Source organism: Sceloporus undulatus, chromosome 3 (assembly GCF_019175285.1).
Source record: "Sceloporus undulatus isolate JIND9_A2432 ecotype Alabama chromosome 3, SceUnd_v1.1, whole genome shotgun sequence".
NCBI lineage: Eukaryota > Metazoa > Chordata > Lepidosauria > Squamata > Phrynosomatidae > Sceloporus > Sceloporus undulatus.
In genome coordinates this window covers 107,103,188-107,119,875 of record NC_056524.1, presented here as the reverse complement: position 1 = coordinate 107,119,875, position 16,688 = coordinate 107,103,188, and the positions used below count along the sequence as shown (strand labels likewise).

General features: G+C 36.9%; 1 protein-coding gene across 10 annotated transcripts in view; it reads left to right on the top strand.

Moving 5' to 3' along the window:
• Nucleotides 1-16,688, top strand: part of MCF2L (MCF.2 cell line derived transforming sequence like) — a 142,480-nt gene that overhangs the window by 105,512 nt on the left and 20,280 nt on the right. For all 10 annotated transcript variants that reach the window (XM_042457226.1, XM_042457229.1, XM_042457230.1 and 7 more), the window contains 16 exons: nt 1,633-1,749; nt 2,497-2,646; nt 3,150-3,274; nt 4,552-4,666; nt 5,376-5,495; nt 5,588-5,779; nt 6,991-7,182; nt 8,408-8,567; nt 8,702-8,778; nt 9,201-9,277; nt 9,750-9,816; nt 12,117-12,232; nt 13,943-14,012; nt 15,074-15,166; nt 15,276-15,368; nt 16,041-16,166. In XM_042457226.1, coding sequence (XP_042313160.1) covers nt 1,633-1,749; nt 2,497-2,646; nt 3,150-3,274; nt 4,552-4,666; nt 5,376-5,495; nt 5,588-5,779; nt 6,991-7,182; nt 8,408-8,567; nt 8,702-8,778; nt 9,201-9,277; nt 9,750-9,816; nt 12,117-12,232; nt 13,943-14,012; nt 15,074-15,166; nt 15,276-15,368; nt 16,041-16,166 — 1,890 coding nt within the window. The remainder of the gene's footprint in view (nt 1-1,632; nt 1,750-2,496; nt 2,647-3,149; nt 3,275-4,551; nt 4,667-5,375; nt 5,496-5,587; nt 5,780-6,990; nt 7,183-8,407; nt 8,568-8,701; nt 8,779-9,200; nt 9,278-9,749; nt 9,817-12,116; nt 12,233-13,942; nt 14,013-15,073; nt 15,167-15,275; nt 15,369-16,040; nt 16,167-16,688) is intronic.

Below are 16,688 nucleotides of genomic sequence, written 5' to 3'. Positions count from 1 at the left end.
ATTATTATTATTATTATTATTATTATTATTATTATTATTATTATTATTATTAATTATTATTATTATTATTATTATTATTATTATTATTATTTACAAGTTCCAGAGATTGCTGGAAGATGCCTGTTTTGGATTGCCCATCAAGTCTCAGATACCAAAGCAGTGGGTAGCCATATAATACAAGTCAAACATACTTATAAATAGTTATGGAAAATAACATTTGCATTAAATGAAAGATGTACTTTCAAAATCTAGCTTAAACTAATGCTGAAAAGCTGATCATATCAGATTCAGGTAGACCTCACAGGAGCAGTAAACTCTACTGAATATACAGGGATGCACTCCTGAGTAAACATATATAACATTGTGCTAGTAGTTCTGTTTATTAAATCTATTTCATATTATACCATTTATATTGTAAGGAATACCACAATGCTATCAACACATATACTATATCCTTTTCAGGGGATGTATGTCAGAGTCTGTGGTGTTCCTAGCTTGCAATTGCTAAGGAGCAGCTGAAGAGGGCTATTTATACTTTAAGTATGCTGTCCTTCAGGTTGCAGCCTCCCTACCTCAGCTAACTGTATTAAAACAACAAAAACAAGTATTAAAACAACAGACACATAGCCTTTTCCCTAGAGAGAGCATTCCAAAGTCTACACACCATATCCATGAATTCTTTCTCACTGGCCACTATGCATGTTGCTAATGAAATTGAGGGAAGTGGAGACCAGAAAATGAACCAGATATCTGGGCAGGGCAGATTTTTGTGGGCACAAGGGGGGTATGCCTATATACGAGCCCAAGAGTGTTTGAACTACAACTCCCATCCACCACCACCCCAAGCTTGGCTGTCTAGGGGATTTGGATGTTTGTAGTCCAAAACAAGGTAACACTTCCAAGTTTTGGAATGTAGAATAGTTTCTAAAACTATTTCCTCTTGTTAGAGGATGTTTATTGCTAGGTAACAACAGCAGAAAAGTACCACTCCAATCCCTCTTGGGCTGGAAGTATAATGTAGCATTCTAAATATTGCATTGTATATGGCATAGTGGTTTGAGTGTTGAACTACAACTCAGGAGACCAGGTTCAATTCCCAGCTCAGCCATGAAACCCATTGGCTGACCTTGGGCAAGTCACATGCCCTCAGCCTCCGGGAAGACAATGACAAACCCTTCTTGAATAAATCTTGCCAAAAGAAAACCCCATAATAGGCTTGTCTTAGCATCGTCGTAAGTCAGAAACAATTTGAAGGCATACAACAACAGAAATAATATGATATTTTTACAAGATGCCACAACTTCTCAGTAAGTTTGTTGTTGTGTGCATTCAAGTTGTTTCCAACTTATGGTGACCCTAAGGGTCATGGGATTTTCTTGGCAAGATTTGTCCAGAGGAGGTTTGCCAATGTCTTCCCCTGAGGCTGACAGTGTGTGACTTAACCAAGGATACTCAGTGGGTTTCATGGCCAAGCAAGGAATTGAACCCTGATCTCCAGAGTCATAGCCCAACACTCAAACCACTATTCAAGTAAATACTTTGAATATTGTCACCATTCTGGTTGTTGGCAAAGCAAAAATCCTGAAGGAATCTTAATTTGATCAATTTTGTGCTCTTTCCTCTGTGTGGTAGATCATAATGCTGAGCTCACTAGCAGAGTTAAATAGCTACATTGACAGAACACAGTTAACAGAGGATCTTGGTGGCACTCTGGATTACTGCCACAACAGGTGGCTGACACATCGCACTGTAAGTAGTCCTCTCCCCTTCTCCCAGTAGTTTCTATCAATGGGCCCTACTGTTGTACACCCTGTTACTAGTGGCATGGGCTCAGAAATATAAATTGCATAAATGAGAAAACACCTCAGAGCATTCCCAGCCATTTCTTAGCCATCTCAGAGAAACATTACACATAATGGATTTGGGAGTGCTGATTTCAGGGCCAGGAAATCTATGGCATATAGATGTCCTCTTGTTTTTGTATGGATTGTATTTTAACCTTGCTGTAAGCCGCCCTGATTATAAGAAGGGCGGGATATAAATAAATTTATTATTATTATTATTATTATTATTATTATTATTATTATTATTATTTAGTTAAAAGAGAGGTTTTTTTTTTTCTTGAGTGATATCCCCAGAGAAAACAACACTTTAAAAAAGTTAAATCATATTTGGAAACAATGATTGGAGGCTAGAAAGACTGTATGGTTAATAATGTAATGCTATTGGTATTTTTATTTATAAATTTTGATACACTTAAAGACATTTTAAATCATATTTAAAATAGTTCCCAGTGGGTGAAGGCTAGAAAGAATATAATTAAGAATGTAATGTTGGGGATATTTCTGCTTCTATTTAAGAACTTTGATACTTACATCAAATCAGGTTTGTAATCCTTATGTTTTATGTGTTCATTTTTTATTTATGCTTGTAAAAATAAATATATTCAGTGGTCTTTGAGTCTTAAGCATCAGTAACATCACTTTAACCCAAAAGGCTATAGAGAGCTTTGCTCGAATGGTGAAGCAAACAGCTCAGACACTTCGCTCATTTGGAGCTGAACTGGCAGAAACAGAATTACCAAATGATGTGGAGTCTACCAGTTGCCTCCTCACAGCACATACTGAAAACAAAGTCAAAATGAAGGTATGTAATAGTTATGCTATATATGTAATGGCTTTAGTTGGTAACATGTAAGATCATTTGATTGAAACCTTGAGCAAGCAATGGTCTCTCAGCCTCAAAGGAAGGCAAAGGCAAACCTCCTCTGAATAAATCTTGCCAAGAAAACCCCCATAATAGATTCACCTTATGGTTATCAGAAGTCAGAAACAATTTGAAGACACACAGCACACACAAAGTTAAAAATACAGCATGTATATCCTATACAAATGACTCCCTTCAAGCAATTATGCATTAAATACCTTTTCAAATAAAAAATGTATTTGCCTGTTAGAAATAAGAGAGCAGAAAAATGAGCCAGCCTAGCCTCCTATGGAAGGGAATTCCACAGCCTAGGAGCAGCCATTGGGAAGGTTTCCAGGGGATGCTTAAGAATTCTGAAGACTAGGTGGCAAATTTCAGGAAACGGGAGGAAAAATACATTGCTGATTATATAGCTCATCTGTGGCCTTCTACTTTTTTTACAGGAGGATCTAAGAATCGCAGTAGAACAAGGCCATGATATTCTCCATAGTATTAAGAAACCAGTTCTTGAAAACCCAGAGTACAAGATGAATCCGGATCAAGTGGAAAACCAGGTTACTGTGGAAAGGTGAGCCAAATCAAGCATTTGCCATATATGCCTATTGGTATCGAATGTTTCATGCATATATATGCCTTTTCTTCTCCAAAATGAAGTCTAATGTTGTATTTTATAATTGCATGCATGTGGTTCACACCCCTTCTTCCTTAAATAGCAATCTAGTATCTAATCAGAGTGTAAAATATTACATTTTGCACAGCCTAAAGAAATGGCCCCTTAGCAAGATGATTATTTTGCTGAGGGGAAACAACATGACCAAACTAAAGACTATCCATAGCTGCTGCATAGACCCAAAAGGGTTTGCAGAGCAACTGTGCCATGAAAACAAGAAACAGTCTGGCAGTGAGTAGGGATATTGGCATAATGATTGCATCAGCACTTCTGCTGGTCTTTGAGTGGAATTCTATAGTTCTAGCAGTACAAACTTTCTTCTAAAGGGACTTCCAAACTTCAACCATCAGAAAGGATGCCCTGCTGCTGGCATTTAGTGCATGCTACATGCAGTATGTGGGGTGCCACCATTCAAACAGTTCAGTGGATGCTACCGGTAGTATGTGGGGAAAACCACCACTAATCTTTGCACAAGATTGAGAAACCATAAATCAGCAGTGACCACCAAAAAGCTGAAATAACTTGTTGCAAATCATTTTAATTCTGAGGGATACAGCATTCCCAACATGGCTGTGCTTCCAGTAGAGAAAACCTATGAATCAGTCACGCTTGAGAAGAGAGAAATCTTCTGACCTACAGATTTGACACTTTGAAATGATATCTCCTTAAAATAGAGGACAGTCCCTGGCACTAACCACTGAATTTCATGCCAAGAACCTGAGAATTCTGCAACTGTAATTCATTCCAATAAATGCTATGGAGCCTGAAATGTCTCATAGTTTTTATTAACTTTTTTTTTTCAGTTGTTTCATTGAATCTAATTTATAAGATTTTTTTGGGTCTAGGTTCTTTATGAAAGCAGTGTTGTTTAGTTGCTTCTTTTCAATCAAATATATATGTATGTCTATTTTTTTTCAATTCTCTTTATCTTAAAGAAATTGTCTTATTCCAATATAAATTATTATGAGATTCTGTTTCACTTACAACGATGTAGAGGATCATGTGGCTTTTCAAATGCTTTGGATCACAACTCTTATCAACCCTAGCCAATATAGACAATTGGTGAAGGATGATGGGAGTTGCAATCCAACAACAGCTGGAATGCTATGTCTTCCCTATCTGTAGTTTCAATATACTTGATACAGTCATTATCTGTTTTTCCCCTTGTTTTAAAGGCTTCTAGCGCAACTAGATGAAACATCAACAGCCTTTGATGATTTTTGGTCTAAGCACCAACAGAAACTTGAGCAATGCTTACAACTCAGACATTTTGAACTGGATTTCAAAGAGGTGATAACTTTGAATGTTAATAACATTTTAGTCTAGTTAATGTCAACAAAAGTCAAAGTTGGCACTCAATAACACTTTAAATTTGTTTAATTTGTTCTTTTGATTTTTTTCCCCAGTTTTCACCCATTCAGCTTATTTTGACTTTGTCTTAGGTAGCAGTAAGGAATGAGAATTGTTACTTACAGTAAAACTGATCTTTCATAAAGTGTGTGATTCATCAAAAGAGTGAACTGTTAGAACTAGTAGCAAAAATATGTAATATTCAAACATTATTTTTAATAATTCAGATGTGTAACAGATGAGATGCAATTAAATTATATGAATGAGGGTTGGAAATTGAAAGATTGTTTAAATAAAAGTACAAACACTTCCCAATATTAACTTAGTAGGGTTACTATTCAAAGGTTCAAATGGCTTTCTATGATGAAAAGTATTTCAACTCTAGAGAGCTGTGATAAAAAACTTCTGCAAGAGATAATCCTTTTGTAGATCATCATATGTACATTTCCTTTACCATAATGTGCAGTGTTTGAAAAAGGAGACACCATCTTTGTTTCTTTGGTTGTTATTTTTATAATTAATAGAGATGCAATTACTTAATTGTTTATTGATTATTTATGCAAGTCATATAGTGAAGTATATGCTCTCAAATCTCTGATTCTCCCCCCCCCCCAACCTTTCACTGATATATAACAGTCTCTCATTTCAGGTCAAATCAGATCTAGAGACTGTATTTGAGAGGTTAACTCACTTCACAGAAATGGGAAACAGCTGCTCACATGTCGAACACATTCTGAAAGAACTCACCAATTTAGAAGACAAATCACAGGTAAAGATTTGAAATTTCTCCATATCCCATATTTTTCAAGAATTTCTAAAGATTGATCCGTTTACATTCTTCTGGTTTATCAATTTCTTTAGGACGTTCTGGAAAAGGCCAGGATGCTCATTTCTACGGGTGACCAGTTTATTCAGAACAACCATTATGCCGTGGACTCCATTTTCCCAAAGTGCAGTGAACTCCAACAACACTGTGACATGATTTCTGCACAAACAAATAAAATAAGGGCTCTCCTAAATCATTCATTTGAACTACATAGCCGGTTGGAAAAGGTAAACCTAACCTTACAGCTTCCTCTTCCCATTTGTTGTTGTACTTGCAGATGTGTGATAAGCCTATTTGGGCACATTGTTTATTACCTTCAAGGAGTGGCAAAACAAAAATGCCCTCTTCCCTGCAAGAATGAGTCAGAATGCCTAACCAAAGTGTGAGGCAAAGAAGAGATACAATTCAACTCTCAAAAGGCAGTACAAACAGCAAAACAAGAAGATCAAGAAGCAAGAGAAGCATAATTAGGGTATGAGAAAAGGAGCCTTTATAGCAGATTAGGTAACTGTGGCCCTCTCTGACATGCTCCGAGGTCCTTCCTCACAGAATCTCTTCAAGTGTTTTAGAGCCATACAAGTTATTTTCGCGGCCTTGAATGCAGAGTTTTTCTTCTCCACATTGTTTGTTTGAGAGCACCCATGTAGACTTGAACTGTAGACATGTTGCACTGAAATAAATGGGATTTTTTAAAGTGGAAACTGAAGACACAAGGGTCAGTTTTGCCACTGTGTGAAACCTGCATTCAAGGCAGAATTATACAACTAAAATAACAAGTGGTTTGGCTTTCAGCCCTCCTGTTTCAGAATCCTCTGTAGTTCTCCCTTGCAATTAGAATCTAGTCCTCTTTGGTTGTTTATTATTTGTAGTAGAGGAGATTTTGCACTGTGATTTCCCTGTCTTCACCAGGAAGATCTAAAGAAAAAAATGTAGCCTCATTCAGATTGCTTTTTCTTCATTCAGGAGTGCTAGTAAGGCAGGGTTTCTACATGGATCAAGCTCTGTTCAGTGAATGTGTCTGCATTTATATCTTACCTGTAAACATGCAGAGGTTGGCAGTGAAAGGGACAGAGCCAAACCCTGCATTTCTGTATTTCTTCACAGTTCTAGTTTTATGAAAAGTCAAATAGGTCCATGATTCTATATTTATTTCCCCCTCTACCTTAACATTGACAGATTTATGCCAGAGTAAGGAAAGTATTCCAGATGCTTGTGTTCATATTGACATAACCATAAGCAGCCTGAAAAGTGTGGCTGAAATAAAGCTATGTTTTGTCAAATTCTACTGTTATCAATAGATAAGGGTTTATATAGATAAAATGTAATCTGTATGGACTTCCAGTTCAATCCTTTTCAATCCATAAATTGGATATGACTTTTTTGGCTAAGCTTGTTCACATGTTGCATGTTTTTTTCTGTCTCCTCTGTCTATTTGCAGTCCATGAGGTGGTGTGATGAAGGAATTTACTTGCTGGCTTCACAGCTGGTAGACAAATGCCAGACACAGGATGGCGCAGAATCAGCTTTACAGGAGATTGAGAAATTTTTGGATACTGGTGGAGAAAATAAACTCAAGGAACTAAATAATTTGTACAAAGAATATGAAGCTATCCTTAGTGAGGAATTAATGGTAATCTTGTTAGTGTGATACCAAGATGTTCATCCTGGTTTTTATAGTCATGATCATGTAGGCACATGTGGAGCAGGTATAGAAGTTATAATTTGAACAAATGCTGCCAAGAAACCCCCCATAATAGTTTTATGTTAGCATCAACATAATTTGGATATGACTAGGGGCTAATCAACACATTTAAAATACTCCTCATTCCATTCTAATAGAATGTGATCCAGCCATGTGTGATTCTCTAGAGTTTAGGGGTTTTTTTGGGGGGGGCATGAAAAACTCCTTAAACTACATGGGGAAAGACTTCACAGTTTTTCACAGAATTTCCTCTGAAATTTGCAGAAATGTGCGTTATTACACATGTGCCCATCTGTCTGCTTCATATGCATTTGAATGGCTGTACAGTGGGCCCTTGTTATCTAGGACCCCTGTGGATAACAAAATCTGTGGCTGCTCAAGTCTCATTTAATATAATGGCACACAGAATGGTGTCCCTTATATAAAATGGAAAATCAAGCTTTGCTATTTGGAATTTATACATTTGAAATATTTTCAAAATATGGATGCTCAAATCCATGGACAAAAAATCTTTGGATAAAGCGGGTTGAATGTACATTTTTGGCAGAAGGAGGGTGAATAGATGCAAATTTGCATAGGAAAGTGAATACAATTAACCATCAGTGCTGATGTGTGAAAATGCACACCAGTTCACATAGTATATTTACATGTAGATGAGCCTTTGAAGGCACACAACAACAGGCTTACGTACAGGCAGTAAAAGTTTCAAAGTGGTAACTTTGGCGTGGTACAGAGCGCCTATCATGGGGTTTTCTTGGCATGATTTGTTCAAAGGGGGTTTGTCATTAGACTGAGTGACTTGCCCAAGGTCATTCAGTGAGTTTCATGGTTGAGCGGGAATTGAACCCTGGTTTCCAGGGTTGTAGTCCAACATTCAAACCATTACACCACTCTGGCTCTCTAGGTTGGATATAGGACAATACTTTTGTGACTAATAAGCATGGCAAGGCAACGAACAGGCCCTTTTTCAGTGCACTTTAGCAATTCCACACCATAACCATCATTTGATTAGTTTAGAATCTTACTCTGTGTGATGGATAAAAATACTACACATTTTAAAAAGAAGAGTGTTTGTGCATCAAACTGTAAATGGAAGTATGTCAGGTAAGATGGTGTTGATAATGATATTGGGCATTTCTGGATTCTGCTACAGGAACACATACAAAAAGTTTTTCAGAAGCAAGAAAGTATGGAAGAAATGTTTAAAAAGAGGCAAGTCAGTCTTAAGAAACTAGCAGCTAAGCAAACTCGTCCAGTTCAGCCCGTGGCACCCAGGCCAGAGGTTTCTCTAAAGTCACCTTGTCCTTCTCCAGGTAAGCAAGTGACTGACTGGGTTGCGGTGATATATGGGAGAAAAAAACAAAACAAAGAAAATCTTGCAAGTGTGGTTGCTCCCTTTAGCTGAGACGTTTCTATTTCATTTGTTGGATTCCATTTCACACTCCAGGGCTTCAGAGAGACTCTGAAGATCCATCCAGTCCTGACAATCACATGATCCAGAGAACCAATTTCAGAAGAGCCAAGGTACCTGAGTTTGTGTGCTTGGGGCTGTGGTTGGTTAGCCCTTAGTTGTTGAGGGGATGGCCAAACACTCCTGGCTGTGGTACAGCCATAGGGGCACTTCATCCTGCATGCCATCTCAGCGTCTTCAAAGCTTGGAAAGCTACAATTAGGTTCAAATTGTGTTCATAAGCATGGGATCAAATACATGAACAGTTTTTTTAAAAAACACTCTAAAATAATACTGTGAAACTTGTCCTGTTCCCTGTAAGTATAACATAAAAACAAGCAATAAAAACTCTTGCAGCAATGGAATGGACATGCTAACATGCTACGAATCACACATACACATAATTCCGTGGCACAACTTTGAGTCTGGCCCTGAGTTTGGTATGTTGCTTTCTCTGTGATATTGCAAATGTTTTTTCTTCCTTTTATATTTTCAGAGTGAAATGAATGAAATTCATCAAACTAGAGGAGGATCTATGATGGATGATGAAGAAAATCTAGCTGTCTTACGGAAGTGAGTGCAGCTTTACATACTGAAGCAAATGCATTTTAGGACAACTGTATTTTAGCTTTCTACAATGGTGTAATTCTACGGACTTAGAAACATCAGATAGTGTAAAAAGCAAATACAAACCATTCTACTAAAAAGTATCATGAGTGATTAACATGCAATTCAAATGTTCAGTAATCAAATTCAAATGTGCAGTAATCTATAAGATTCTAACCTGATATTGATTTGGGCAGATTTCTTATATTAAGCCTTATGTGATGAAACCATACCATTTTGATAGCATGTTATTTGCTTCACTGGTAGTAAGCTTATTTTTTAAAAATAAGTTGGTTGGAAAAGTTCATGCAGCTTCTTTGTAGTTGCTAGTCTTTATCAAAAACCTCTTCCTATTCTGTGTAATGTTTTTCAAAAAGAATAAGAAAACATTAAAATTTGAGCAATCACTTCTTCGCTAATTTATTTCCAATGTTCACAGACATGTAATTAATGAACTTCTGGAAACTGAACGAGCTTATGTGGAAGAACTTCTGTGTGTCCTTGAGGTAGGCATTTTAGCAACACTACATTTACATATGGGTCTTGATGACTATTGCAGTAGAGGTCACATTCCAAACCAGGTATATACATGCACAAAGTGATATCGGGTCTGGACCAAATTTTGGCGCAGTGGGTTTTTTTCCCTTTAGCAGAAATATGACATAGAATTTTTTCAGTAAAAGAGTTGCTCTGTCATAGAAAACAGTGCATTTTTGCTGTGAAAATAAAGCCTTGTCTACAGTGGCCATAATACACCAGGTTGCTCCCAGAATATTCTGGTCCTAGAGCTGCCCTAAATTTCTTTGTTGGCTTCGGATTCTGGAGCAACATGAGGCAGCTGTTTACACAGCATCCTGCTGTGCCACCTGCTGTCACCATTGGCACAGATCACTCCCTCTGAGGTCAAAAGCAAGGTACCCAGTGACAGTCACATGGCTGGGTGCCTCATGACCTCAGAGGGAGCGACTTGCACCAGTGGTGATGGCTCCAATTGACACAATAGGACTCTGTGTAAACAGCTTCCCCATGTCACTCCAGAGTGCTCCAGATTTTCCTGGAAAAGGCAAGTCTTTTAATGTAGTTTGAGGTAGGGATGGCCCAGATTCAATGTGCAAGTGGCTTCACATCATGAAGACAGTCCACAGTCAAATCAGGGCCTTACTCTTGCATTGTGAATACAGGCCATGGGGAAGGAGCGGAAAACTGGTTCATTTGGCCCATGTAGATATGCCCTGAGTTCCACCTTTCCATCTCTGGGCAAAATTTTCACTTAAAGAACAAAACAGATGCAGCAATTTTGTTTACATTGGTAGACACTGGTTCTTATAAGTGATTCCTAGAGCCACTTCATGGGGAGGGGGTGATTTGCACTGTATCTTGAGCCAGATCTTTTTCTTCTCCTGCCAATACAGAAAGGATTGTTCTTTGAGAATTGCTGATGATTAGGGTAATGTCTTTAGTGCTATTCATCTACCTCATGAAAGATCACTAAAATGATAAGTGGTTTTTTTCAAGAAAACTCTCCTGTCCATTTGTCCTACTTCTAGGTAGTAAACAGTAGGGAGACAAGCTTCTTACTTCTTGGAGTGTGTTCCCAACTTCAGTGAATTCTACTGAAAGCCCATGAAGAAGGCCTTTTCTCATTGAGGCTAAAACACATTAGGCTTTTAAAAATATATTTATATTTATTTGTTTCACATGAAATATTACAAACTAACATGTAACAATTATGAAATGCATAAACAAGAATTAAGCATAATAACATAATGAGCTCACTGGGCTTTTTAAAATAAATAAATAGTTGACCATCTCAAAGCACTTGGAGTTTGTCTCCTTACTGTTTTCTGTTTTTAACATGCTTTTCAGTACTCTCTTTGCCGCTTGTAGATTATTCCTTATGGAAAACTTGTTGCGCTCTTGACCTATAGTTTAATGGAAGGTGTTTTTGCAAAGGATGTGATGCAACCATAAAGTTTCCTCTTAAAGTTCAAGTCCCTCCTTTTGCCCTAGTATTTGGAAGAACTTCCCAAAATAATTGGAGCCATTACAATTTGAATCCCTGTCTGGATACTCGCAGTGTAATGGCCTTAATCCTTTTGCTCCCAAATATTGTTCCATGGGAGGCTGGGATTTGAGTGTAATTTTCAGCAACATCCCCTTATAACAAAGGTTTTCCAGCCCAGATCTTGTATCTCCAGGACTACAGCTTTACCATTTCTTTATTTCTGAGCCAGAAGCTATATATATATGGACATGAGAACTTGAAGTGCAGATTAAAACCAGTTTGTACGTTTTTCCTGCTATCTTGAAGAGCTAAATAATAGACATTCCCTACAGCAGATATTATAAACAGGAACTTGTGTCAGGAAGGAAGAAGAAAGAACAATTGGCTTCAGAGGTCACAGTATGAGATTCTGTAGTCATTGTGGTCAGCTGCGGAACTAAAACATTGGAATTAACAGCTGCGTAGTTATAAATAGTTATGACTTGCATGTAAAGTGGTATTTCATAAATACTTTTTAATTTCTTTTAAAATCTTTCTTTTTTGAACTAATTCTTCCAAATTAACTATTCCTAGTCTCTCAATATATTTTTAGAGAACTGCCTAGTATTAAGAAGGTCAGCTATTGTATGAGACATTTGAATTGTTTGAAAGCTGGTGTTGAAATACTGCTGTGTGTTTATCAGCTTTGAGCAGGCTCGACTTGCTGGAGAGAGAGAGAGAGAGAGAGAGAGAGAGAGAGAGAGAGAGAGAGATGTTGGAACCAAACACAAGCAATCCATCTACTTTCCTTTTGTATTACAGGGCTATGCTGCAGAAATGGATAATCCCTTAATGGCACATCTCATTTCCCCTGGGCTGCAGAATAAGAAGGATGTATTGTTTGGAAATATGGAAGAAATCTATCACTTTCACAACAGGTTAATTTCTGTGCCTCATGAATGTTCAATATAATATTAGAAGCAGGGCATAAAAAACAAAAGAAATGTCTCTGTATGTGCTACACATTAGGATGTTTCTTCTTATATTATAATCTCACATTGTTTGCAGAAGGGTTGCCATGTTAGTCTATTGCATCTCAAAGACAGACAGATTTATTATGGTTCTAAATTACTGTGGATGCTAGTCAGCTTCATCAGATATGGCAATCTTTAAGATTCCACAAGACTCCTTTTTTGTACTTTTAAGGTTTTTATTTTGCTGCTTTAATAATAGTAAATAGAATGCTCAACTCCTAGTAGACTCACAGAAGTTAAGCCTGTCTTTTCTTGAATATGACTTTTCATATATGTCCCATAGAAATTAATATTGGGTATGTGCTCATTTTTCCTTATGTGTGCACATACACGTACACACACACACACACACACACACACATACAAAGAATGCTAATATTACTGGCCTGGGAAAGGGGAGAACAGGGCAGATGGATCACATACGTGCTTCCCAGTGCTGCTTTCACTAAAATAAATGTCAGTCTGTTCCTGGCACTGTGAGGCCAGCCATCTGTTCTCTACCCAAGCCCCTTATTGAAGATACCAAGCAGCTTTCTGGGTCACTCAGAATCAAATACATTAACGTGCCAATAGCAACTTTGAAAGAAGAAGGTGTGTCAGTGAATGTGATGCAAAGTGCAGAAAGGACCTCGGATAAGACAATGGGAGGGGCAGTGGGCTAGAAGATGAATGGCAAGAAGGCAAAACAACTGAAAGATGTGAATCCAGCTTGGATTGTTTTTTAAAAAAATACATAGTTTGGTATTTACTGTTAGATCCTAATACCACTGAAGTTCTGGTTAATATCTAATGAAGTTATGGAAGACACTATGAACAGATGCATCAGTACTGAAAATAGTTATCACCATCCAGTCTTGATCTAGTCCTCTCCCATCAAACTGATTAACCCCCACAAAGGAGGCTGCAGAATTTTTTAACTGAGAACTGCAGAACTTTATGCCATTCAAATGTAGTAATAAGCATGAAATGAAAGAATTTGCATAGTGGAAAATTCCAGTTTAGATTCTATCCCATTGTTCTTGGTCCTATTTTCACTGCTTATTCTAAAACAACTGGGTGATTCTCTTCAGGCTTGCCTTATGGCTATATATTTCACATCTATATATATATACAAATTAGGATTTAATAATCTTTAAAGAAGCATTAATATTTTATAGTGAAGTTTTCTGAAGCATTCAGAACACTGCCATAAATGTTCATTTTCATCCTAGTTACCTTTGTCTTTTTCTCCATACTTGTCTCTCCCCATTGTTGTCTTCCATTCTGTCAAAGTTTAAGTTATGTAATGCTTGTCTATTTGTCTGAGGCCTGTCTGTTTTGCTTATGCATTTTTGGAAAGCAGTATATCCCTTGGTGATGATATTATATAAATTTCTATCGCTAACTTCGATCTCAATAACTCTTGTACAATTCCAGGCCATATTATTCTGTATTTTTTCCTGGGAAACACTGATAATCCTGAACTTGCTGTTCTATTAGAATTGGATTTAAGAGCTTCCTGCTTCAGAAATTACAGAAAATACATGCAAATGTAGAATAGAAGAGTACATGTTGTAGATATCTGTAGGTGATTTCAATCATTTATCAAATCAAATCAAATTATTTTCTTTGTAGAATATTCTTGAGAGAACTAGAAAATTACATAGAATACCCAGAACTGGTAGGAAGGTGTTTCCTTGAAAGGGTAAGTAGTAGTTTTTAAGTGGACTAGAGCAGAGATATTTTACTGTGTTATGTTTCCTGAACCTTCTATACAATTCTAAGAGCATATAATACATGTCTATTTTAGGCCATCATGTTAAAACAAAATAATGTGTAATTTCCATTGACCTCCAATAGGTCTTAGAGATATAATAATGTGTATTTATCTAAATAAATATTGGCTATGGCCATTAGGGCAGTTGCTGGAATTCGCTCAGGGAGGGATCTCTGTAGTTTTGGAAACAGAAGATTTCTGGTTCATTCCCACACATCTCCACTTAGAAATGAATCAGGTGGCAGGTGATGGGAAATACCTCTTCCACTGACCTCAGAAAGCTACTGCTAGTCAGGTGGGCAAATAATCCAGCCGATTACAAGGCATATTCCCATGCTCCTGTAATGCTTAGGTACATGAAGTAGCCTTTCACATCAGCTACAGTTGCCAGAATTTTTTTTGTTTGCAAAGATGCATTACTCAGCAGATTATGTAAACTGGAACTTGCTATGCTTTTTCTTGTATCTGGCTAGACACTCAAAATTAAATGCTATTATCCTGATTTTAAGATTTGTATTGCTGCTATCTTCAAAGAAACAAATTGAAAATGTTGTTTTGCCATTATTGATTTCCACTATCCACAGTTTATGTTGTGTGATATAGATTTCCTACATGGGTGGCATAGCAGCCAAAGCATAAACAAATAGAGTAGTCCTTTTTCAGTAATGCAATATCATCTGTAAGTTTCAACATAGAGAACAATTGGCCCTGCAGATGTTTTGGCCATAACTGCCAGAAGCCCCAATCATTATAACTCATGGTAGATGATAATAGAAGTTGCAGACCCAAACATCTGAAGGACCACCGATTTCCCCATACCTAATCTAGTCAAAATAAACATGAAAAGGCTTTTAAGATATTAGGATTAATTAAGATGTATATCTTAATGGTCAGACAATTAGATTTTCATTGTAGGTATGATTCTTTCCTTTATAATTTAAACAACAACTCAGATTGTTGGGATTTATAGTTTCTTTTTTCACATTCAGATGGAAGACTTTCAGATTTATGAAAAATATTGTCAAAATAAACCTCGATCTGAAAGTCTGTGGAGGCACTTCTCAGACTCTGTGTTCTTTCAGGTATTCTTCTATTTTATTGAAAATATATGCATAAATTAATCAGTGTCTCTTGCACAATACATCTTATGAAAAAATGTTTCAATTTTGTATTTATCTATATTTTTAATAGGAGTGTCAAAGAAAACTTGACCACAAACTGAGTCTGGATTCCTACTTACTGAAACCTGTTCAAAGAATAACCAAATATCAGCTGTTACTAAAGGTAGGAAAACAGTATCCTCTCCATCTGTATGTTACATATTTAATGTAGTGTATAGTTAAGTCTTAGACAGCATTTGTTACCTAAAGTATGCATTATAACATTGTAGTTCTCTTTATAAATTCCATTTTGAAGCAGAGAACTCAGAAATCCACTCTTGTTCATTCTAGTGAAATTTCAGGTGATGGGTGGGAAGAGACATCAGTTGATTCTCTCATTCTTTACAGTCCCATGTATATTCTGGAAGATGAGGAGACACACACAGACCCCAGAAAAGTATGGGAGCTGGCACTGGGTGTTCATGGAGTGTGACAAACAGGATTCTTCAACTAGATCAAAAGCTTTCCATAGGCAGAAGGACTCCTTCTGTTTGCACATGGCAGGATCTGTGTAAAACTCTATATATACTTTCCCTTTACAAACAGAAATCTAATCTGGAAAGTAATTACTTGACCAAGGCTAAAGCAGAAGTGCAGAGGAAAGACAGTACGTGAACTAAGGTCTCCTCAGTCTGAGTCTTCCATGTTTTTTCTGGTTCTACTCATCTCCTATTATAATTTATTTTGCAATATTGTTATATTCTTTGTATAGTATACAGCAAGAATTCTCTTGTTATTTTGAGAGAACTGCATTCCTCTTAATATTCGTGTGATGATGTCTGCAATTTTTGCACAGGAAATGTTAAAATACAGTAAAAATTGCGAAGGTGCAGAAGATCTCCAAGAGGCATTAACATCAATATTGGGAATTCTTAAAGCAGTGAATGATTCCATGCATCAGATTGCAATCACCGGCTATGATGTAAGTGGCAGTATTTTAAAATTTTCATATATAACAATGAGAAAAATGTTAAGCAGTAATACAGCTATTTTCTGTAATAGTTTTCTTTTCCCAGTTACCTGAGATGATGGTTAAATATTTAACACTATCTCATTAATTTGTGTTATTCCATATGTTAATGCAAGAGGAACAGCTTTTCAGGTGGCTGTTCTCATCATTTTATGTAGGAGACATCAGCTTGGTCTATATATGTTTAATAAAATGAGATGATAACCAAACCCAAGTACAGTGGTGCCTCGGGTTACGAAATTAATTCGTTCCGCCATTCCTTTCGTAACCCGAAAATTTCGTAACCCGAAACACTTTTCCGTTAGCACTGGAAAGCCTATAGCTGCACTTTGCAGCATTTGAATTTCGCGCCAAAATGAATTTCGTAACCCGAAAAATATTTCGTAACCCGAAACAGTTTTTGCCAATCCAACTTTTTCATATCCCGGAAATTTTGTAACCTGATCATTTCGTATCCCGAGGCACCACTGTATG